Source organism: Miniopterus schreibersii (assembly GCF_964146895.1).
Source record: "Miniopterus schreibersii genome assembly, chromosome: 2".
Classification (NCBI taxonomy): Eukaryota; Metazoa; Chordata; class Mammalia; order Chiroptera; family Miniopteridae; genus Miniopterus; species Miniopterus schreibersii.
Window position 1 is genome coordinate 3,001,799 of NC_138102.1, and position 24,944 is coordinate 3,026,742.

The following is a 24,944-nucleotide window of genomic DNA, read 5'->3' on the forward strand; positions in this document are numbered from 1 at the left end:
AAAAACACTTTTGTAGCATTTTTTATTATAATGTTATGTTTTTGTCACAGAAGAGCAGTTCTATTGATTCAGGTTATTTTAGGTAGAGTTCCACCTAAGTATAAAAAATGTGTCTAAAACTCTCACATCTTTAAGGTATTTTTATACCCTTATATAGTGAACACCATGAAAGGAGCCATCCTACAAATTTGCCTCTTGAAACTGTTCACTGCTGAGATTCTGAGAAATGTTTCTAACATAAGTAACCTCATGCATAACCAACACAGCAGCACCGAAAACCGCCTGAAACTCGCTGCTCCCCGGAAGCAGGTGCGATAGAAAATATCCCTGTGCTGCCGTTGCTGGCGTCCGCTGTAAACGAAATTCCTGGAGCAGCTTTAAGATCTGGGATGGACTTTACTGATGGAGAAAAAAAGTGATGACATGTATTCTGACTTGTGGTGACACGCTTACACGGTAGCCCACTGCCAAGTGCCAACAACAGACTCATCAAAAAATAATTGCATGCTTAATGGCAACCCTAGAACAAACTTATCCACTCACAAGCACAAATATCATATCGGATGATTCTACATCTAGCCCGTATTCCACATAAAATCTCCACGATGAAAAGAGTGGCGGCAGAGGTTGGGTGTCAGGAGACTGTCTTTCAAGCAGACTCACAGGGAGGCATTGCCTTGATGAGTTTTCCAGTCTAGGATTTGCCCATGGCCTCCTAGCAGGCTTGGAAACCTGATCTAGCGGCGAGGCTGGAGCAAATTCACATCTGAGGTGCTCTTACAACTTAAAGAGCACAAAACTCTACAGGCTGATAGCGAGACCCAAGTACGTGAATCTACGACGAAGACCACTAGTGTCAGGTGGACTGTAACAGAGCTGGGGCGAACCGGCACATTCTCTTTCTGTGGACAAGTCTAGGGGAGAGTCGAGTAATGATCAGAGGCTACTTGGTGATGAAACGGCGGGACAAAGGGAAAACATTAAATAAAGTAAATGCAAGAATAGAAGTCAGATTTTCGTTGATTCACCCCGATGTTTCACAGAGAGAGGGGGCCAAGCAGCTAAGGACCCGCCTGTCTGGGTGGCACTGGCTGGGAACTTCAGATTCCCTGCCCCTGTAGTTAATGAATCCCTCTTGTGACTGACATATTTTTCTTTAGATACGTTAAGTTGAATTCTGGGAGACAATCAGTTCCCTGGGGTAACATCTGCTCTCTCTGCCATTGTTACTTAAAAGGCTCATCCAGTTCACATTCATTCTTTCCTTCTTTTTTCAATTTATTTTCCCTTGCCATTCTTTCTTTTCTATCCATGCCAGCACCACCAAAGAAGTCTAGGTCCTTGTCTCCTATGGCATGGGCCTCCTCAGCTACTTATCTCAAACCTGTCCCAGTGTCCAACTCCAGAGATCATTAAAACATAAATCTACCTTAAATTAGGACTTTATGCACATCTTTTCCCATTTCCCCCCTACACTCATACCAGAAACTCTCAACGACTCCTACTGTCTTTAAAGTTAAGTTCAAATTGCTTAGCCTGCCATTCAAATTCTTTCATATCTGTACCCAATTTATTAACATCTTTTTATACTTCACAAACCTCTTAGTACAGTCAAATCTACTGTCTCTTAATATTCTAAGTGTAGCCCTAAACCCATGCTTCTACTCCTTCCTGGGGTCCACTCAAGATCTGCCTCACCGTGAACATCTCTGCAAGTCCAAATTTGAAACTGACTTTCCCATTCATTAGATTCATCTGGTATTTAGTGTATCTGGAAAGTAATTATTATAGGTTGATATACCATCTCCTCAATTAGAATAAGTGACTGTAATATTCTGTTTCTTTAGTTCCTTGATATTGGGGATGCTCAAAAACAAGCCCTTGGAACTGGCCCTGTCCGCTTGTAGGCAAAACTACTGAACTTCCCTCGGGGCCTGAGACAGAACTTGAAAAGTAATGCGCTCAACTGCAGAGAAGAGCCTGCTGACCCGAGGTGTCCTTGGAATATTTTCAGTTCATGGCTTCTCCCCGGCCCTTGGGGTGATTCAGAAAGTCAGCGTTCTCCTCGCACTGTGCTTTGCTCTCTGTACCGTTTGATAGCACAGCTGAAAACACCGTCCAGCTCCCGTTAGTCTCACTGTCAGTCTCAATATGATGGTGGAGCTGAAAAAAGTCTTTGGTACAGAAAATGAAAAGGCCGATTTTGGTTTTATTGGGATAACAAAGGGATCAAGATGGAAATAACCTTAAGCTATTTTAGCTACCAGTTAGCTACCATTCTGCGTCTTTGCTGTGTAATAAGACCTTGGTCGCAAGCCTGATTGGCAAATGCTCTAAAAAGACCACCTGACACTTGTCCAGTTCAATGGGCTGATCTGCAGAAGCATCTAAGACACGGTTTCTTTTATTTCGTACCAAGCACACTACTCGTGGGGAGGACATCCAGAGTGCTGTCAACAGGGTCTGCTCTGATTATGAAAGACATGAAAATACACACATCAGCTCATGTTTCATGGAATTTGGCAACCCCATATCAGAAATGTTGGGGAGCCATCTGGCTAAGTCTTGAAAGGAGGAAGGCGAAACCCAATTCAAAGTGGAGTAAAGGTGATAATCTCTCCTAGGAAGGAGGAAATTGCCAGATTAAACAAAGATAATTGAGCCTGATTAGTTAATTATGAAGATATAATCAAAACAAAAATAGTTTATTTGTAGTAAATAAAAGAACAAGTCATGTTAAAAAGCTGAAAGTAATAACTTCCTGGGCAAGAAAGAATTAATTCTTAGAGGTAGGAGATCAAGAAAGAGTTTGCAAGGTACCTGGTGGTCTTTCTAATATTAAAAAAAAAAAAAAAGGAGACTAATTATACTTACACTAAATAAAAATTATCATAACATATTCTATTATTTAACATATAGATTAATGCAAGATATTGAAAGACAGAATTTTGTTAAATAGATCTAACATTAAAAACAATACAAAACAAAATTTGACAAAACTATATTCCTAGGAGAAGTGTTTCCTATTAGTGAGCGTTAATTTCCTTCTTTCATTTTTGGGATATAAACCTAGAGTTCTAATATATCTTAATACAGACTCATAAAAAGCAGACAGGAACATAGAAGCCATTTCATATACTCCTGTCCCATCTCAGCCTAATCACACTGAGACCAGACCAAAGAAAAGCCGATTGTTGCTTTTTATTTGTAAATATGTACAAAAAGGAGCTTCCATAGCATCCCGTAAAACTCTTGTCAATTCACACACACACACACACACACAAATGTAGCTTTTTAGCACATAGTTTAGGATTTTGTGGCAATTCTCATAATATGTGGACAAGCTTTGACTAAGAATCATGGTAATGAGCTACCCATGAGAGTAAATTTTAGGACCTATGATCATATAATCTATTTAGTTTTATACCTAGAAATTCGGTTTTGTCTTAAAATCTAGTCTTCTATGTTGGCTGTTTTTTAAACAAGATATTCCGTCTGCAGACATGAGGATGGCACATTTACACAGTTACACCTGCTCCGTGGCAGGGCTGGCGGGTGAAAGATTAAATCCTGCCTTTTTCCTCTGGATCCCACCTTCCTGAGAGTTTCATACCGGCAGTTAGATTTCCCCACTTTTAATGAGTTCACAAAGTCCTCACTTGGCATAAGAAAAATTTCCTCGGGGAAATACACTCATTATCTACCTCACACACCAAAAAAAAGATTCTCAACCTTTCTTCAACTTTCCAGGTACCTACAGGGCAACCTACATTGAAAATGAATTATTTCCATAAATTGAAAAAGTATAAGGAAACAGATTTTTAAGAGGTCAAGCTTTCCACTCTGAGTGCTTCTTAAAAAATTACATTTTCTAATTACGTGATAGCATATTTTGATCCTGAACACTTAAGTTATGTTAGAGGTATCTGGGGCTCTGAAATGTGCAGGCTTGCCTGCTGATTTTCATACCAGAAACGAACCGAAAGGCTGTCAGGCCTTGAAACCCACCGTAAGAACTGTTCGGATGGTACCGAGGGGCGCAGGCCCATAGAACGCAAGCGGCTTGACGACCCTTCCAGTCTAAGGTTCAAATGGCTGTTTCGCATTTGGTCTCACACTTCAGCTTCTTCTAAGAAACGCGGACGGGTGCTTGGCCGCACACACATCAACCCGTTAATTCACGTTTTCCATCCTCTCATTATCAATTTGTTGCAAACTGGGCAACGCAGCAACAAGGCCACGGGGAAAGCGTGCCATCCACCTGAGTATCCACTTGGTTCCCTAATCGCATGGCTAATCCTGGGAAAAGGGGGGCTGTCGGAAGCAAGAAAGACCTCGGGGTCTTCCCCTCCGCGAGGACGGCCCGCATCCCTAACCATCCGGCGAGCCCGCAGCCTCGGGCCACATGCTCAAGGGCACGGGGCGCGGGGGGCGCAGTCGAGGCCGCCGCGCGGCCCGGGGAGCGTGCGGCGCCGCGGCGCGTCTATTAATAGAACAAGGTCCCCTGGAAACTATGTTTCCAGCCGCCTCTTCTGCAAAGGTCCCTTCCTTCCCCCCGCTCGGCGCGGCCGCGGCGCAGCGGAGCCTCCAGGCCCCGCGGGCGGGCGCCCCCGCCCGCCCCGCGCGCCCCGCGCGCCCCGCCCCGCGCGCCTACCTTGGGCCGGGGAGGCGCCGTAGAACTCGGCCGCGATCCGCGCCGCCTCCTTGCGGTTGCCCTTCACGATGTAGAAGTGGCTGAGGATGGCCAGGCTGATCTTCACGAACAGCTTGAAGCAGAACAGGGACAGGATCGTGAAGTAGACGTTGGACAGCTGCTGGGCGAACGGCCGGCTCTCTTCCAGCACCGACATGGCCGCGCAGGAGCCCCGGGCCGCCGGGGCCAAGTGTCCGCGGGGCCTGGCGCTCGGCCTGGACGCTGCCGACAGCTGGGGCCGCCGAGAGCAACACCAGCTGCTGCCCACGCCCGCGCCCGGGGCTTTATACCGGCCGCGCTCGCCGCCCCGCCTGCCGTCGGGCTGACACCACCCCCGGGGGCCGCCGCGGGACGCGCCCGGCGCGCGCTCGGGGCGCCTGACAGCGCCTGGAACCCGCGCCCCCCGCGCCCCGCGCCCTGCACTTCCAACCCGAGGGGGGTTCCTCCCTCGGTGCCCAGTGAGCGTGGACACGGGAAGGCTTTGCGGGGGGCTCTGCTGCTCGTGCACGGGATGCTGGTGACGGCAGGTAGAACTAAGCGGGCAGGGCCAGCCTTTAAAAGGGTCCTGTTTGTAGATCCGGAGCCAAATCCTCCAACGGGCCACAGCTTGATGACCTTAAGGACTCGGCGAATTAGCCAGTTCTGCGGCTTTGACTGTGGTCAGGAAAAAAAGTTTTTATACGTGGATGGGCTGGAAAATAACTTTAGTCTGTTCATTCATCCAGCGAAAACTTTTTAAGCGCCTACTATGTGTCCAACACTTTTGCTGCACGCTGGGGAGACAAATTAAAATACAATATCCTACCACAGGGATCTCGTAGTCTAGAGGAGGAAACAGACATCAGACAAATCCAGGTGAGGACAGCGTATGGTGGGAGCACAAAGAGGAAGGGCCTAATCCTTCTAGGGAGGAGTCAGAGAAGGCTTCCTGGAGGAGGTGGCATCTGCAGAGAATTACCAAGTAAACAATTTAAGTGATTTATTGAGATAATACTTTAATAATTTACCCTGTTGAGAGGATGTGGTGGAGGGATTTGGGTGATTAGTCAGAACTCCCAACTATGCTAATCTTGTTATATACTCAGTCTGTCAATCAAACCAAAATTGAGCTCAGCAATTGTGTTGCTGAAATGGGTGATGTGAGAGAGGTTACAAACACAGGAAGACATGACTGCTGAGAGTCTACTGTGTGCTACTTGTCTCACACAGCTCTTCTCACTCTATCTCAGAGGGGTGAGTGTATTATCTAATTTTAAAGATGAGGAAAGTTGGCTTCAGACAGCTTTAGTGACCTAAAAAGTTCCTTGTGAGCAACAGCACTATTGGCACATAGTTCGGACTCTAAAACACATGCTCAAGTCACTGCTCCTAGTTTCTACTTTTAAGCACTTACAGTCTGAATGAGCAACTGTGATGTATGCATAGAGCATGAAACAGTCACCCAGATATTCTCTCTCTCTCTCTGTGTCTCACACACACACACACCAGGCTGAGGGATCAGTCTGACATTGTATTTAATCAGGTACCTAAGTTAGTAGGGCAGGAAGTGGGTGATGATTCCATGAGATGGAATCTTGTGTGTGCTCCAGAAATGGACCAAAAGGAAAGGGGATGTGTGGGGACTGGGCTGATGCTTTTCAGTTTTTCAGAGCTAAGAGCTGGTGAGCGACTCCCATAAAACAACAGAGAGGAAGGAGACAGAGGGCTCAAAACATGGAGTAGTTAAGAGGCAGTGCATTAAAAACACTGAGTGTTCAACACTCATTCAAATGACTGAGTAACAAGAAAAGGAGGGAAAAGAATAGGATATGAGTTCTGGCCAGAGAAGCTCACTGGTAACTACAAATCGGCATTTTAATAAGACAATGGAGTGGGTGAGGTGGGACAGTAAGAAGCTGGGGACGTTCCCTGACAAGTGGAATAAGGGAAACAGAAAAAACAATTAAACAAGGCCAAACAATTGGAGCAATCTACCGCCAGCCAGGAATCACAAGGTTTTGTCTTCCCTAACCAAGGACACTCAGGAGCAAATAACTTACACATTCCAGGCCGTCCCAGGACAGAACGGCCTCTGTCCCAGTCCCTCTTCAAAGACTTTCTTAATGACATTCTTTACAAGTGACACTAACCAGAAAATAACCCCCAACCCCTCTAGACATACATTTTAATGAATCAACATATTGAAGGACCTACCTGAAATGCTAATGAATATTCTGTTAAGACCCTCCCCTGAGACCTCCCCAAGGATTCCTTTAGGACAAAGAAATATAAAAAGCCTCAGGACAAACGACCCACAGTGCGCTCTCCCTAGAGCACACCCATGCCTTCTACCTCTGATGTTCTCCTAAACTCTAAGGGTCCCCACTAGACTTGCAACCAGGGGAGCAGCGGGCAGCAGCAGCTAGTCCTGGGATTACCCCCTGAACCTGCCTCCAAGGCCGTTTTTCTCTGACTTTCTCTCTCCTGTTGCTGCTTTTACTTTAAGCCCTTCCTTTGGTTCACTATCCCCAGCTTTAATAATGACACTCTCAAAATCACCTGGACTTGTGTTGTAAAATCTTTCCTGCACAAAGTCATGAACCCACACACCACTGGCAGGCCCAAGGCAGACCCGCTCCGGACCCAGACCCTGGTCTGGCAACATGGGAACTATGTTTCATCTATTACAGGGAATTTTTTTCCCCCTCCAAACCCAGTGTTTTTTTAGAGGATCATATCTCACCCAACCTAAGTCTATGTGCCCGACCTCCTGGCTCCAGAAAAGGACTGGACCAACTCGGCCAGTGAAAGCTATTTCTAGGACTTCTGCTGGAGTTTTGGGAAAGGCTCTTACTCTGCAGGGGACGTTAAGGTAGATGCTCTAGGCCTACAGATGCCAGGGGCCAGCCTTGCCAGTGAGGAGCCAGCTCGCCTAGGAACTGAGCCCACGCGGAGGAGAGCAGTCACCATCGGGGGACATCGGGAGAGGAGGCGTCATGCACCTTCATTGGAACACCTCCATCTACCTGGATCTGGCAGTAACATGAAGTAATAAACTCTGGTTGTCAATTAAACCAATTGGAATGGGAATTTCTCTCACTTTTACAGAGAAAGTCCTGATATGTTTTCTGGAGTCTTTTAAAAAAATTAAGAAGTAGGTATCTTTATCCCTCCTGCAGAGCAGATGAGAACATAGGGACTTAAAAGAAACTAAGTCATTTGCCCAAGATTCTACCCCCTACAGTGGAAGCGCTGGGACTCCAACCTGAGTGGTCCTCACTGTGACTCGCTCGCGTCACACTGCTCCTGGGTCAGAGTCTAAACATTCACATCCTCCAGTTACCCCGTCCCCACTCGTCGCCACCCCCCGAGATTCACCGCACACGTCTGTGCCATGTCTGGGCTATAAACAGTGTTTGGCCACATACTCGTGTATTTCCCTGGGCTGAAGCTAACGAGCCCCACCCAAACCTGCGGTGATTAAGCCTGTGTCCTAACCATCTCACTTAACAAACTACCCAAAGGCTGTTCCCTGCGGGGACGCCTTCGACGAGGCATCGTTCTGAAGATGCACAGCCTGGGACCACGTTAGAAGTGACGCCAGGGATCCCTCAGGTGCCTCCGGCGTGGCGATTCCATCAGCATTCTTACACGGTCACTTCCAGAAATCAATAATGACCATTTCGTGGAAGAGGGAAAACACATCAGTCACCCTGGGGTGTGGCAAACCGGCTAATGACATTGGGGTCTGTGAGATTATGGTTTCTTTGAGAGGACAGCTATGCTGCCTTGTGTGTTTCCCTTTCAAATCTACTTTTCATCTCCAGTGATGAGCCTGATAATAAAAGGATCTGCCTCACACGTCGCAAGGCTTAAATGCAGTCCCCGCTGTCCAGGTACATGTGGGAGCAAGGCCCCCCCACACCCCGAGACCCGGGCTCTGTCCACAGATGGCAACCCTGTTCTCATGGAGCTGCTCCTCGGGGCTTCCCCCCAGGGCACGTTTCTAAGTAAGTTTTCTGTTTTCCTACGCACCCCCTCACTGCCCTCCCCCACCCTTTCTGTCACTCTTTACTTCAGCTAATAGAGAATAATTCCAATAATTTACTTAACAGGTTTCTATCTACAGGTAATCTTCAAGCCTCTCGCCTTCCCCTCTGAAATGTCCCCAAGTCCTTTTTCTGTCTCATACTCTCACTGTTTTTGCATATGACCCATGGCATTAATTTTTAATTACTTTTTACCTTAGTGCTCGGTTCCATCTAAATGTGATTAGTACATAAAAGCTGGGGGGGGGGGGGAACAACTGTGACAGAGAGAGCAGGTGTCAGTCTTTAGACACTTGCCTGGCCAGAAGTGTTTGACTTAGTAAGGGTGACGCTCAGGGCTTTCCCACATTGAGTGCCCACGCCGTTCAGGTGCCACCAGGGGCGGTTTACGTGGCGTGAGCAGCAAGACGCAGCGACTGTCAACTGCTGCGCCGCAGGATGTTTAAAACATGCAATGCCGACTGTTTAGCCGCGGCACTGACCTCTTTTCCCTTCGACTGTCCTATTAATAAAACATGACAGCAGCCAACGCAACGAGCCGTCCGGTGGGAATGAATCAAAATTACACTTTTTTTTTTTGGTCAGATTGGCAAAAAGTTCACCTGTTGGCGTGCCACAGATTGCTAGGGATTCGTGCACGCGCCGTGAGCGGGAAAGGCTGAAAATCGCTGCTCTCAAGAACCCGTAGGTGGAATGGTTCAGAGATGGGAAAGCACTTAAATCTGAAAAGTTTAGGTTATCATTTGCATTCAGACAGCACTCTCACATGAATGTAGAGTAACTTAAATATTATACACACAGACAGGTTGAAAAGAAATTTAAATCTGATAGAGTCCACAGAACTGGAGTGTTAAAAACAATTCAGTTTTTATTTGTATCAGAGTATTTTTTAGATTTGTAATTATCCTCCTATTAAAAGTGTTCCATTCACTTCGCATAATCATGGACATTTTGTTTTAAAATAGAAAAAAACAAGCATTTCATGGCAGTCCTCTCACCCTCCATATCCTGTGCCCCTGGTCCTGTTTCCCAGCTCCTTATGGCCACGACACATGATCCCCCCATACTCCCCCACACCCCCCCAGCACAACCTGTAGATTCAGTTCTGTAGCTGTTCCATCGGTCCTGGCTGGGTGAGGAGGGTCGCTAACAGCCTCCACACCCCGGCCCTGGAGTTCAGCGCAGTTAATCAGTATTGTAATTACAATATCCCCACCCCATCCTCACCTGCACCTCAGGCGGGACTGCAAGTCTGCCGCGTCTCTGCCTCCAGGCCCAGCCTGACTGCCCGGCACAGCGCCCGGAGTCCCGCCCTGAGTCCCCGCTGGGACCTGTGGCCTGCACGGACGCGCCCTGCTTAACTACCAACCACCACCGTGCTGCCCGGAGCCCGAGTGGCGCCGCTGTTGAGTTCCCCAGCATGGGGTTCCTCTCTTGTAATCAGGAAATCAAGCCCAGTGGGTACATGTAATATGTCAAGGTTATGTGGCTAGAAAAGCCGGCATTAGAGAAGGAATTTACCAAGAATCATCTCTGTAAGAATTAATGTAAATGGTCAGAAACATTCATCTCCATCACCTACATGTTTTATTCCAGCAATCCTCTGCCCATACATTTAAATAACTTAAAAGATGTCACACACACAGGAAATAATTCCTTCCTTAACAACACTGATCCCAGGCTAGGTAGGAGGATTTTAGGTTCACAAAGGCAAGTGCAAGCGTCGTGGACAGGCCTCTGTATCCACATCGCCGCCCAGCGGCTCGGCGAAGAAAGGGAAGAAATGCAGCCCGTAGCGGACCACGGCTTTGCTTTCCCTTTTCGTCTTTGTTTGAGGGGGGAAGGAAGACACGCTGCGTTCAGTTTCTTCTCGTGATCTCTCTGGCAAGAACCACTCGATGTCAGGAATCACTTGGGATCTTTCCCTGGGAAGTTCCCACAAAAATTACCAGCTGCTAAATGCGGTAACTTACAGTGCCATGTGCCTGACACCAATGAGCAAGGTGAAGGCAGCGAGGCGCCCGGCGGGTCGTGAATAACTCGGAGCTCATTCCCTGACGGTTGCCTGACTCAGGGCTGTCCTCCGAGTCCTCTCAGGGAACTGGGTCGTGCCAGCCTTTACGGTAAAACCAGTGCGCAGGGCAAGATCATTTGCTTGGCATCTGTCACAGATCTTATGCCAAGTCACTGGTCCTCTCTTCTCCACCTGCCGCTAGAATGTCATATATAATTATGCCTGACTCCCACAGTATGACACACAATTAAAACACAGAAGCAGAATTTGTGCTTCAAGTTTCAGTTTTAGTGGTACATTCAAATCTCTTGAGTGGTATTTTCAGCTTCCTTCCAACGTAAGGTTTCAGAGGCGTGTAATAGTGCAAAAAAATGTGAACAGATTCCAGCATCCAGAAGCTAAAACCTAATAAATATTCTCTCGAAGCAACTTTTTTACCCCCTTTAGAGTAGAACTTTCAAAGTTAGGGTATAAAGAATTCAGATGTTCCCTCCTTCTTTTGTTGCATATGGGTTTTTAACTTCTTAGGTATTCCCAGTAGTTAAAAAAAGATTCTCAGAAAAAGATAAAGAAGGTGATGGCATCAGCTAAAGAACAGATGTACATCCTGTGGACACGGACAATAACTGGGTGAAGGCCAAGGGAGGGGGAGGCAGGAGTGGGGGGAGGTGAGCAGTGGGGAGGGAAAAGGGGGACACCTGCAATAATGTCAACATTAAAGATTTTTAATAAAAATACAATAAAATAAAAATGTAGTAATGCTAGGGATTAGAGTTTTCTAACCTTCTCTGTCATATACTGACTTGACTTTTCAGCTTTCCATACATAAATAAGGAGCATGAAAGTGGTCACAGGTCCACACAGGGAATCTACTTGGCTGAAATAGTGGACTTTGCCTGCCCGTTCCCCTCACAAGGTCAGAGGAGCTGCTGAAGCGCTGAGTGGCTCAGTGATCACAAACAAGCTGTGAGAGCACCTCCCACCCAGAGCTGTGGGGGGCTGTGGCAGCAGAAGACCGTGGAAATCAATACTGAGCAGATAACTCAGGGCCAAGAACCTAGAGCAATGTGTCCACATGAGTTAACATGACAAGCAGGGCCTGAGGTTGGCACTGGGAACAGAGAGGGGGACGCGGGTTACCTGAAGGCCAGGAAGAATAAACGAAGGGGCAGTAGGGCAAAACTCGTGAGCAATTAGCGTCCGAACAAAAGACTGCGATAATTCATAGGACTTAGGATAAAAAAACACTCCTCCTCAACTGGCCAGTGTGCGCCGTGGTTGAGTATTACGTTAGAAATGTTGGCCAGGGCAATGAACAAAATAAAACAATCAGAAATATGAGAACTGGAAAGAAAAAGGTAAACGTTCCCTAACGTACATTACACGATTAACATCTAGAAAGTCCAAACAAACAACTGGAGAAATACAACGGAACAAGAGCATTCCCTACCTCATCCCTCTTCTGCTCCTATCGATTTATGTGTGTTTTCTTGTACTTCCAGTCACTCAAGTTCAAAACCAACAGTATGGAGATTACTAGGGGGGGAGGCAGAAAAGGGGAAGGGGAGATAAATGGTGATGGAAGGAGACTTGACTTGGGCTGGTGAACACACAGTACAATATACAGATGATGTGTTATAGAACTGTACACCTAAAACATGTAATTTTATTAACCAATGTCACCCCAATAAATTCATTAAAAAGTAAAACAAACAAACAAAAAACTTGGGAGGATGCCTATCGTATTGTGGAAAAAGCAGGATACAAAACTGTATAATTTCAAGCATGTTAAAAATATATGTGGTGGAGTAAAAAGAGACTTCTCACCCTGCCCTCCCCACCACCCCACACCCATACCTATTTCCCTCCCAAGCGATTAAAGCAATATGCTTTTTGGTCAAGTTAAAAAAAAAAAAATCATGGTGTCATAACAGCATTGATTTTATCTGTACTTTCACAGTCTGCTTCCCTCCATATTTTGCAGACCCCACCCTTATATAAGCAGACTCTGAATCATACAGATTTTGACTCTCAGATGTTCTGTTAAGTCTTCCTTTTTCACTTCCTCTCTAAATATGTCATAAACGGCTGCCAGGTTAATATGCAATTTCCTGTGGCCTTGAGTTCCTACAGCAGGCCCCTGCTTTGCCTTTCCAGACCATGTCTGCCCAGTTCTTTATACAGACATTGCTTAGCTGGACCAGACTTCTGGGTGCCTACCTCTTGGACGCCCCAGTACTGTCCCTTTGGGGATGCTCCTCCTGGACATCAACATCTGTAGGAGCGAGCGCCCTTCCCTTTAACTCACCCCGAGAATACCTAACCCGTGACCTTCAGGCACCCCTTCGTCTCCCATCGCCACAGATACAAATTCCCCTCCTTCCAAGTCCACAGCACTCTCTAACTCCCTCGGTCTTTACGTTTCATGTTTCTGACTCGTGTCTTCATCTTGTGGACTCTGCCAGACCCTAAGCGTCATGAGGGTAGAAAGTGACTCCTAGGCATCTCCCCGTCACTGGCAGCACGGGCGGCCTTCCACCAACAGTTGCTGTACTGAATGGACTATGGCTGCCCGGAAGGCACGAGTGTAGGTTTTAATGCAACTAAGGGTCTCCGCACTTCCCGCACCTGGGCCGCGGTCCACCTGGCAGGGCCGCTCCCCGAGGGCGCTTCCCGCACCTGGGCCGCGGTCCACCTGGCAGGGCCACTCCCCGAGGGCGCTTCCCGCACCTGGGCCGCGGTCCTGAGGGCGCTTCCCGCACCTGGGCCGCGGTCCACCTGGCAGGGCCGCTCCCCGAGGGCGCTTCCCGCACCTGGGCCGCGGTCCACCTGGCAGGGCCACTCCCCGAGGGCGCGGGCCCGGGGCTGCAGGAGCCCAGGCTCCGGGGCTCGCAGGGCCGCCTAAGCTCGGCGGGGCGCCGTCGGTGCGCTCATGCCCTGGGCCGGCGCTCTTGGCCTCTTTCGGTCCTAGTAACGTACAGTGTTTAAAAAGCTCATCTGAACAGATGGCCGGGCCCCCAATGGCTTTATAATCACGGACATCCCAGCTTTGGAAGGAGCCCGGGTCTGCACGCCGCCCGCTGCAGGTCGGCGGTCGGCGAGGTCTGCGCCCCAGAGCCCGGGGCCGCGAGGGAGGGGCGCCCGCCGGGACCCTGCGGCGCAGCCAGGCCGCCGACCCCGAGGGCGCGGGGGGAACGGGGGGCTCCGACCCTGAGGGCGCGGGGGGGGGAGGAAGGGGCGGCTCCGACCCCGAGGGCGCGGGGGGGTGGGGAAGGGGCGGCTCCGACCCCGGGGGCGCGGGGGGGTGGGGAAGGGGCGGCTCCGACCCCGGGGGCGCGGGGGGAACAGAGGGCTCCGACCCCGAGGGCGCGGGGGGGTGGGGAAGGGGCGGCTCCGACCCCGGGGGCGGCTCCGGGAGCACCGGACCCCGAGGTGAGCGCGCGTCCGAACAGGCACCGTCGGCCGTTAACGCCCACAACCGCCCGAGCGGCCCTCGGGAGGCAGCGGCCCCGGGCGTGGACAAGGTCGCACGTGCAGAGGACGCTCGCGGGGCTCCGGGGACGCGGGGCTCCTTCGGCCCCTGCCCCCCCCGCGGGGGCTTCAGCTCCGACTCCGACCCGGGAGGCGGACGGCGGACCCGGCCCTGCGTCAGGGCACCGCCCAGACCGTCCGGCTCGGCCGCGGGACTGAGCGCGGAGCCCCGACACCGCGCGCTCGCCGGCCGCCGCCCAGGCCCCCAGCGGCGGCGCCGACGGAGGAGGGGTCCAGCGGGAGGCCCGCGGGCGGGGGCGGGGGCGGGGGCGGGGGCGGCGGGTCTTCGTGGCGTAGCCCCGCCCTCCCCTGCTCGTCGCTGATTGGCGGCGGCGGTGGGCCGGGAGGGGCGGGCCCCGGTGGGCGTGTCCTGGGCGGGTGCGCGCGCGCTCACGTCCGGGGACCGGAAGGGAGGCGGGGCCGGGGCGGCGCGCCCGGAACGCGGCGGCGCAGCGGCGCGGATCGCAGGCAGCGGGGCCGCCACGGGCGCGGGGTCCCGGGAGCGCGTGTGGAAAGGCTCGGGGACTCGGCCGCCATGAACACGGTGCTGTCGCGGGCGAACTCGCTGTTCGCCTTCTCGCTGAGCGTGATGGCGGCGCTCACCTTCGGCTGCTTCATCACCACCGCCTTCAAGGACCGCAGCGTCCCGGTGCGGCTGCACGTCTCGCGGATCATGCTGTGAGTGCGGCCGGCCCGGCGGGCGGGGGGCGGGGGCGCCTCGGTCCCGGCCGCGGCCTCGGTCCCGGGCGCTCGGCCGCCTCGCGCGCCCCGGGCCTCCCGCCCGCCGCCGCGGTTCCCGGGCTCGCTCTTAAATTTTAATCTTGAGCGTCGCCCAGGTCAGCGCCTCCGCTTCCTTCCTGTGCCTCACTTCCCCGCGCCGCCGGCCAATGGGCGAGCGACACGCCCGCCGCCCGCGCGTCCCCCGCGCCCCGTGCGGGGCGCCGCCCGCCCGCCCGCCGCGCCCGCGAGACGCCGCCCGGCCGCCCGGGCCCGCGGTGGCGGCAGTTCCGCGGCCGCTTGGAAGCCGGCGGGCCGGGCCCCGAGCTCGGGCGGCGCGGCTTTGCCGGAGTCTGCGGGGGCCGCGCGCCCCTCGCCGGCGCCTGTGCGTTTTTTCTTGACGACTTTGGTCCCTGAGCACTTTTTCTTTGATAGGGAGACTCCCTTTTTTCCTGGTTCTCCTGTCTGCCTGCCCTGTGCCATCTTCCAACAAGTTCTCTCTCCAGCCTTAGTTTCCTTATTTGTCAGAAGCTCCAACAAGCTGGTCGTCTAATAGCCACAGCACCCCCTCCCCCGAATATCTATCTAGCTAGCTAGCTAGCTAGCTGTCTATCATCTAGCTATCCATCATCTGTCATCTATCATCTATCTGTCATCCATCTATCATCTGTCTAACTACAGGGGTGTGTGTGTATATATGTATATATTTATATTACTTTTTTTGCTAAGATGGTGTTTGTTAAATACTGTGTTTTAGGTTCAAAAATCAGACCCTGGTGGAAATGAGCTCTGCCCCTGCCAACTTGGGGGGCTTTGAAGAGCCTGGTGCAGAGTAAACACCAAACAGCTGTTAGCTTTAGTTCATTTTAAGCCAGTTTCTTGCTCTTCTGGGCCTTAGTTTCCTTCTGTCCCAAACGGAAGTGCTGCCCAACTCGTGGGCTTTGAGATACTTGTGAAAATGGGCAGCGGACAGGACAGGGACACACGCGGGAAGCACTCAGTGAGGAGCAGCTGGCGCTGTCTTGTTTTCCCTCCACCCTTAGGCCTGGGTTCCTTTCTCCCGCCCATTCTACCAAATCCCTTGGCATCAGGTCCGGACACTTTTCTTTGCGCAGTTTTTGTCTCCCCCTGGGTTTTGTTAGGGATTCTTTGGAAGTGCATGAAAAGAGGTGAATACCAACTTTTATGTTGAATTAGAAAGTGTATCCTGATTTCACACCTACAGGTTTGTCCGATTTTGCCGTTTCTGTGGAATTGCTGTTTCCCTTGTGTGTACAGCTGTATCCTGTGTGTACAGCTGTATCCTGTCCTTCGCTTCACCTAAGGAGGGATGTGGGTTTTGTGTGCCGATGTGTTTGAAGCATGGTAACATTTTTTCTTTATTTCTAGAAAAAATGTAGAGGACTTCACTGGACCTAGAGAAAGAAGTGATCTGGGATTCATCAACTTTGATATAACAGCGGATATCCTTTGAGAAGCTATTTCATTGCTTTTTCTGTAGTTTTATAACAATATACATGTTACCATCTAGTGATTTGGGGGACATTGTGACTGTCAACCAAAACTTGGAAATTTCTAGGCCTGTGTATGTTTTCAGCAGTAAAATAGTGTTAATACCACCTCATTCACACCTGGAGAAAACTTATGTGTAGATTCAGGAGTTACTGTGTGGTGGTGCTCTAAGTTCTTCACAGAAACATGAAAGCTTCTAGAGTGTGAACCTGTATTTCAAAAAGAGAGTCAGATCATTTGGATTAAAGAGGGAACACTGTGACCAGGGCTCTTCCTACCTAGATGAATATTTCTTGTATGACCCCAAAGCATGTCTTCGTATTTTATGGTAGAAACATGTGTTTAAAAAGTGAATTACATCTCTTATGGTTTGGAAAGGTCCTTATCAAAATGAATATTGGTAAGCCATATTAGCATTTTGCCATTATAGTTTTTTGGTAAGTATTTTCATAACAAGAGCCAGAAATCACAACAGTTAAAAAAAGTTACTTTAAAACAGGGAAGATTTAAACATTTATCCTGAGTTTCCATCTTTTGACAGCTCTTATCATTGTGGCCAGTTTAGTCTTCTTTTTGGGTCTTAGATGGATGTTGGCAGTGTTCTCTGCCACTCCTAGCCTGATCTTGCTGCCTTTTTAACCCCAGAATTAAAGGTGGTTGTGGAGATTGAACTGTCTGAACTTGTATAAAGCAACAGTCTGAATAGTTGAAGCAGTGTCCAGAAGCAACACATACAGTTTATTACACTTGATTTAACTACTTGAGCCTAGTTGACATTTGTATATCATTACATTTAAGTTGTGATGCTTTGTTATACTTTAGAACTTGAGTGGAGTCCTATGTGCTTGAAATACGAAATCTTCTTATCTTTCATATATTTTTATTGAATTAGTGGCTCAGTACTAGGCGCCTCTCCTTTTTCTCTATTTTAGTGTTAGTATTGCTGTGAGTACTTAAGAATGAGATGTGTTTAAAGTCTGCTGCATTATGATTTATATATTCCTTAATTTGTTTACATCTAGAGAATATATTTGATTGGAATGTTAAGCAGTTGTTTCTTTATTTATCAGCAGAATATTCAACAAAAAATAATGTAAGTATATAGGGTTCCGGAAACCACAAATATTTGTATATTTCTCAATGTAAATTGAAAAGGGAAAGAAGTTGAACTTTACTCATACTCTGTATGGACTGACAATAATAGTCAGGGGCTGGCTACATGCTTCCTAAAGCATGCTCGTACTCTGGAGGTAGAGGAGCTGTGTCGGGCTGGAGGTCGGCCAGGCTGTCTGTCTATATTCATTCATTCCCACTCAGCAGGGTTTTGTGGTATATACCCAACTAAGTGGGTTCTGTTATATAGTTTCAAATAAACTAATCCTCACAAGGTGGAAAAACAGCTGAAAACGGTCCCTGCAAAGGTATTGCAGGTTGGAGATAATGCTAATGGTCCAGGCAAATATAAGCAACAGGAGTGGCACAGCGGACAGGTCCAGTCCTGCACTGCTCAGCCGCATTCAAGGATGAGAAACAGAAAGAACCTAGGTGCGTCTGACCAAAAGTTGATGGGAAAAATAGGCTCTGGTCCAGAACACTGAAGTGCACGTGCACAGTCACCACCGAGGTTGGTGTGGGGGTAACAGCTGCATTAGGTACATAATTTGCAAAGAAAGGTGCATATTTAGGTGATGGTGTTCAAAGTAATTTGAGATTACAAACCTTTGGAGACCACTTCAGTGATAAAATCAGGAAGGATGCTGCTGACGTTGAGGGTACCAAGTAATGGGAGGCGGCATTGCCACCCAGCTGTAGGATGCTTTGAGCTAAAATATCCTGTCTTTGACGCTGTAATTAGAAAGATAGACATTTGAGTCAATGAGGTTTATGATCTGTGCTTGTAACTCTTGTTACCCAGACATATAATCAAAACCTTTGTAAAGGTAACTAATTTTTTAATCTCTGGTGTCATTTTAAAATCCATATATATACACACACACACACATTTCTTTTCCAGTACATGGTTTGAGCTGTGCTGACACTCTGACGAAGCCGTGCCTGTACAATCAATAAATGCCTGTCTTGAGAGTTTTTCTTTTTGTGTGACCTTCCAATTTGAGCACTTAAGGTTATCTTTTTAATCTTTTTAACTAGAGTTTATCAGAAGTTTTATAGTTAGAAGCTATTAAACTATTAGATTAAAATGTGTTAAGACACTATTGGTTTTGATAGAAATTGGTTAGGCCAGTCTGATTGGGAGCTTTTGTTGCAGCTAGAGTAAGGGGTGAGATGTTTATACAGAATGTTGCTGAAACAAAAATTCTTAGGTCCTAAAGTATAAAGTGAATGAGTCTGACCTGACGAGTGAATTAAAATACAAAGGTGAAATCTCTGGAGCTTCTGTGTTGTTTTGACCCAAGTACCCTTATGTTCACTGTCAGCATAGACTGGAAGCAGTTTGTAGTTAGAAATGTGTCTACTTCTGTATTTCATTTTCAAGGGATGACAAATTAACCAGCTTGATCTGTTGGTTTTTTATTTCAGTGTAATTTTTAGCACTTCAGTCAATTCATTGTATATCACATTTCTTTGGAGCATATTTTTTTATGCCAGGTATTTTGTTAGGCCCTGGGAGTATTGGGTTGATTAAGCTGCTCCCTGCCCTTGAGAATCAACAAAGTGTTAAAACAGGAAAAGCTGTTCTGGAGAGAAGAGTAGCTACTGGAAACACACATATTCTTCTTTAAGTCTCAGCAAATCATCTAAATAGGTCATTTTCTTGGTGATGATGTACCTAAATTATATTCATAATTCTGGTTTATCCAGCGTGACTAGTAAGTTAATACAGTTTGGGATTTGACAGATTATTGCTTTGGTGAAGGAATGAGCACATAGAAAGTCATCTCACTTGGGCATGTCCTTGACTGTGTTCCCCTCCCTGTGATGTTTGTTTAGTGTTAGAGAGAGACTTTAGGGTGACGATTTAAAACCTCTTGTAGAGATAACTGTGCCACATTTCTTAGTCATCGCAGGCTCCACAATTGGCCTCACCAGCTTATGGATGGTAGTTCAGTGAGAACACAGTTCTCGGGATTTAGTAGCGGTCACAAAAGTGTTTTTTCTCCATTTCACGCCCCCAATTTTCCAATCATTTGGTTTATGATTTGTCAAAACAGTGACTTGAAAGGTCATCTGACTTTAGAATTTTGCCATAATAAAGCAATATGCCTATTTTACTTAAATGTAAAGAAACATTATTTAAAAAACTTCATTTTTTTTAGTGATTTCTTGGCAATTTAAAAAACTCGGCAATATGGAAACTGTCATGATTAACCTGGCCTCAGTGACTGTGTTAGCAGTGTGATGGCTCTTTTTCCCTGGCCCTGCAGGGTCCATATTGAGGCGGAGGGTCTCAAACATTTACAGGAAAGTGATGTAAGAAGCTTCCTTTCCGTGGATTCCAGTCCCTCCTGTTTCTCCAAGGGCCTTACTCGGGAGAGCATAGAGGTCTAAACCCTTGTACGAAGATTTGAGGCCCCTAATACAATTGCCTTAGCAGAAGGAATGGTTTCTGTTAGAGAAATGTGTTTTCTCTGAGAAAAGTTCGGCCCCCCACCCCTTCTTGTATCTGCCCACTTATAATTTTGTAGGCTTGAAGATGTTAGCAATCCCCTCTAAGTTGGGTTAATTGATTATAAGCTATTTGCTTACCAATACCTTTAATTTGTTAAGTGACAAAGGTGCTATTTCTGATGAGTTAATCTGATTATTTTTACTTTAATGTAGGCTCTGAACCAGGTTGTCCTTTGGGACAAGATTGTTCTGAGAGGAGATAATCCGAAGCTGCTGTTGAAAGACATGAAAACAAAATACTTTTTCTTTGACGATGGAAATGGTCTCAAGTGAGCAATTCTTCGTAATTTTTTTTTTTTTTTACATTTAATGAAATGTGAAGGGGAAAGATGGATTTTTATTAAAATATATATATATATATATATATATATATATATATATGTTAGAGGGTAAAAAGGAAGGTAGGGAGAGAAGCCAAGTGTCTATACAGATCTGACCTGGAAGATGGCCTGGAAACACTGCCCTACAAACGGATCTAAGATTCGGGCTCAGTCCCTGCCCTCTGCGGCCTGAGGTCTGAGACCCAGGCTCAGTCCCTGCTGTGTGTGGACTGAGATCTGAGATCCGGACTCAGTCCCTGGCATGTGTGGACTGTCAGCTGAGGTCTGGCAGCTTCTGCTCCAGGTGCACAGGGCCCAGGCTGCCTCGTGGGAGGGGACCTGCTTGCACAGGCTCCTCTGGGGACAAAGAGGAACTTGCTGGGGAACCTTGATGAGGAAATAGTGTGTTGGCCCAGCTGATACTGAGGTTTCTAGTGTTGGTTCTCTTAGCTTCTCTGAACCTCAGTTTCAGAGAAAGGAGCTAGAATGATTGATCTGGGTCATGTTAGCGCGCTCTCTCTGACGGGTGTGTTTGCTTTGCCCCTCTAGAAGGGATGGAGTTGGATTCGCGGCACTGTCTCGAGATTCCCCCTCAGGTCTGGGTGGTTATTCTGTGTTGTCCTCGTTTCAGCTTTTGGTCGATAGTTCTAGAAACATGGGTTTGGGTGGGGCATTATGGAGTGCGGGTCTTTCCCAGTGGTCCTGGATTTTAAAAGACTTGAGGAAACTTCCATTTGTAGGTTAGGTTTCCACTTGGGAATAGCTAGTTATAAACAAACCCTCTGACATCTCAGTGCTTTTATTAAAATGATGTTCTTGAGCTACAAGTGTTTCTGTTGACATCTGTTTGTCATGTGTTTTTACAGGGGCAACAGGAATGTCACCCTCACCCTGTCCTGGAACGTGGTACCGAATGCTGGGATTCTACCTCTTGTGACGGGATCGGGACACGTTTCTGTCCCATTTCCAGATACATATGAAATCATGAAGAGTTATTAAATTATTCTGAATCTGAAACAGCATATTTTTATACTTAGTGGATTGGATCTCATTTATGTCTTCCCTTGCATCTCTCTTTGTTTTTGGTTGTTAATTTAAAATTTTTTTTTTTGTATAAGAACTAACATCGAAAGGTATATTTGAAGAGAAAGGTTAACGTGCTGCTTAAACTTGATTTTACAGTCAAAATAAACAAAAAAAGAAGTCCACCAGAGTGGAGTATTGTAAGGGTAAGAAAACTGAACAGGATTTGTGAAAGTTCATCTTTGATGTGTCTCCTGTGTCTCCACTGTCAATGGACTGTGACACTGAGTGTGGAGGGTCTCGAACAAGTGCAGGTGCCGGGACCAAGGAGCTGTGTGTGCCTCGCCCTGGGCGTGACTGAGGCAGACAAGCCCTTCATCTCTCTCTCCTCGGGTCTGATGACTAGAACCATTAACGTGGGCCCTTGTGAGAAGCCTTGTTTGCAAAGTAGCCAGAAGTGACGGAGTTTTATCCCGTTTGCCTTGGGCAGGCCCACGATGCTTGTTTTTCTTGCAGGTGACTTTCTCCACTTAAAGACTAAATGCCTCCGTGTGTGCTGTAAATTATTCTACAGTCTCTTAGGTCAGCTGAATGTGTCTTGTCAGCGCTTCCTCTGAAACGTTTCCTTGTGTTCTGTGTGTGGTTTAGCACTGCCGGTGAAAGTTGAAATGTTGCATGGTCCCCTCTGAGTGAAATTTGTCCTAGTGAGCGTGCCTACTGCCACTGAGTGGTAATTATTTAACATTTTCTGTAGGGTCACATTTTAATAATTGTGGGGTAGTAATAATAATTGTTGATGAGCTGCTCCAGGTACAAGCATGTATCCTTATATGTACTGAGGTATGTTATCCTCAATAAGCTAGGGAGCAAGAGTGCAGATGCTAGCTCTGCAGGTGGAGGACCTGGAGCCCGCAAGTTACTGAGTTGGTGGCTGCTGCATAGCTGGCAAGGAAGGGGGTTAAACTTGCACTCAGACCTGGTTCTCTCCGCTTTTCTCCTGTACCTCAGGCCACCGACCAATCAAAATTCACATATAACTTCCATCACATTTTTTGTGACCCTGGGCACCCTCTGTGCCACCCCTGAAAAAGGTTCTCTATCCACTGTGGAGGTGACCAGTTCTCAAGCTGCAGGCACCTTAACAGAGGTGACCTCGCACTCCTTGCTCTGCATGGTTAATTTTACTTATGTTAAAAGTAAAAGAATCCAGTGATGAAGATAATTTAGATTAAACGTGATAACACATGGATGACTATGTGGTCACACTTCACATGATTTTCTGTGGAGGGCAAACAGCGTTCTCAAAGGGAGCGGCTCCCAGTCAGTCACCTTAAAGCAGGACCAGCGATAGCTACAGTCCCAGCAGTGGCCAGAGAGGGCCGACGTTTCCCAGAATAGTGTCTAAGACTTTTCCCATTACTTCGTGAAAGGCTGCGCCACTTAGTTACAGTAGTTTTACCAGCTTTGTGTGAGCTGTTCCCCGCAAGGGCACAGGTGAGATGTCATGAGCACCGATGGGTTTGGCTCCCAGCTTTTTCATTAAACTTTTCAGGGCCTCTGTTTGCAAAGTGACAGTTGGACGAGTTAACTTCAATAGTGGCTCCTTCACACCACACAAGTCTGTAAAATGTGTCTGTTCAGAGATTAAACACAAATCCCGTGAGTCCTGTGGAGCAGGCAGATGATAGACGTGTAATTTATGTGGATCTGACATCATTCCTGTTAGGTTCACACCCAGGAAACTTGCTGCATGTGGTTAGTGCACACGGATGTGGAAACGCAGCACCTGTTGGGATCCAAGCAGGAGACCCGGGTGCGTGTCCCTTCTGGAGGTGGGTGCGGCAGCCTGCAGTCCAGAGGCCGTGCGGGGCCCCAGTGCAGGCCTCTGATGAGGGGCCTGTGTTCCATGGAGGTGAACGTTGAACTTGAGCTGTAACGTGCTAGACGAGCCTCCCCACTTGTTTGGAAGTTGGTGAGGACGGTTCTAGTGGCCGGACTAGCGTGAGGAATGCGTCATTCGTGGTTTCTGTTTAACTGAGTTGAATTCGACGGGAAAATAATTCTCCAAGGTGGGAAAAGAAACCATCTCGGGAACTCGGCTTTCTAAGCTTCCCATGATTCTGCATTTAAAAGAGATTTGTGTTCACTTTGATGCCCTTATCTAGCTTAGCGTCACTGTTTTAAGGAAGTCTTATAAAGTCTCCACAAAGACCCAAGTCTTTAGTCTTACAGAAACTTACGTCTGATTAGGAATGTGAGCCCAGATGTGATTCTGGCAAAGGGGAATGATTGCAGGACACTTGCCCAGCCTTCCTGGTCGGAAACGAGTTATTTTGGGCCTGGGGTGCACACGTGCCCCCTTTCTCCAGCAGTTTAACCTAAAGTCGCTGTAGCGATGTTTTGTCCCCTAGCTGATTACACTTCCTTTCTTCACGCTTGAAGGAAAATGACAGAACTTCACAAGTTCCTTAGGGTGTCACGTGGCAGTGGGTTAATTTGGATTTTGTTTCCTGGAATTATTCTGCAGCTCTCAACTCCAGCTGGGTCCGGCCAGCCTGGTGGTAGCTCTGAGAGATGGGCTATCAGGTTATAATGAACTTTCTTCTCTCTTCTGTCTAAAGCATAGTGATCAAGGCTTGGACTTTTGGGGAGAGGGGGGGTTAGTGGAGCTGTTGTTTTATAATCCTTAGAGTGGACGTGAAAGGGGTTAGCTGGTCGCGCAGGAGCATCGTCCACTCCAGCAGCCTTCCCTGCTGCTCCCAGAGCCTGCGCGGTCACCTGTCCGGTACAACTCGGGCAGTTGTTTACTTCACAAGTGCAGGTTGATAAGAAAATTCAGGAAAACACCAAAGATGTTTGAGGATTTTCTTAATTGCAGTAAGTAGTTTTTTTCTAATGAAAATGAGCTTTATGAGTGCAGGTGCATTTTGAAGGTTTGCAGATTTATGCTTTTCATGTGAAGCTGCTGAACTAAAAGGGATGGAATCAAGTCCAGTGAACTCGTGTTTTCTTTTTCTTGTGTGTGGTTTGTCTTTTGTTGCGAGGGGTGTGGGGGAGGTCAGCTACCCCTGACCCCTGCAGAGACGGCCCCTGCACTAGACTCAGCCCTCTGAGGGCAGCCCCTGGGACTTGTCTGCCCCTTCCCGGTGCCCAGCCTAGTGCGTTGCACACCCAGTAGGCGCCCAGTAAACGCCGATGGTGAGTGGACGCTTGTTTCTGACGGGACCGAGTCACGGGGACAGTCACTTGCCCTGAGTGCTGCCATGTCACCCTTGAGCCTGGCCGTGGGCGCTGGCCCCTCTTTCCCCCCCAGCCCTTGCTGGGCCCAGGCAGGGGCTGCCCCGCTCCTGCTGTTGGCCGGAGAGTCGGGAGTCAGGTCGGCTGTTTGGCTCCTGAGGAAGTGGGTCCCGGCCCAGCCTGACTCCGGAAGGAAGCAGTGGGGCGCTGAGCACTCGCTCCTGGCTCCTTGGACTGCG

The 24,944-nt window shown here is 48.3% G+C and overlaps 2 protein-coding genes across 2 annotated transcripts in view; one reads left to right on the forward strand and one right to left on the reverse strand.

Moving 5' to 3' along the window:
* ASB5 (ankyrin repeat and SOCS box containing 5) overlaps window positions 1-5,030 on the reverse strand; it is a 37,445-nt gene extending 32,415 nt beyond the window's left edge. Inside the window, exon 1 of the mRNA XM_081130406.1 lies at window positions 4,655-5,030. Coding sequence (XP_080986532.1) covers window positions 4,655-4,850 — 196 coding nt within the window. The 5' untranslated portion in view covers window positions 4,851-5,030. The remainder of the gene's footprint in view (window positions 1-4,654) is intronic.
* A 9,645-nt stretch (window positions 5,031-14,675) lies between these two features.
* SPCS3 (signal peptidase complex subunit 3) lies at window positions 14,676-24,457 on the forward strand. Its single transcript, XM_081130118.1, has 5 exons — window positions 14,676-14,944; window positions 16,373-16,446; window positions 17,512-17,588; window positions 20,279-20,394; window positions 21,312-24,457. The coding sequence occupies exons 1-5, from the start codon at window positions 14,802-14,804 to the stop codon at window positions 21,442-21,444; spliced, it is 543 nt and encodes a 180-aa protein (XP_080986244.1). The 5' UTR covers window positions 14,676-14,801; the 3' UTR covers window positions 21,445-24,457.
* Window positions 24,458-24,944: the final 487 nt, after the last annotated feature.

Excerpts from the sequence above, each read along its gene's own strand:
- SPCS3 (XM_081130118.1), top strand. The coding sequence starts at position 14,802 with ATGAACACGGTGCTGTCGCGGGCGAACTCGCTGTTCGCCTTCTCGCTG. Across the intron at positions 16,447-17,511 it reads CAACTTTGATATAACAGCGG|ATCTAGAGAATATATTTGAT; the intron begins ATATCCTTTGAG and ends TAATTTGTTTAC. Across the intron at positions 20,395-21,311 it reads GACGATGGAAATGGTCTCAA|GGGCAACAGGAATGTCACCC; the intron begins GTGAGCAATTCT and ends GTGTTTTTACAG.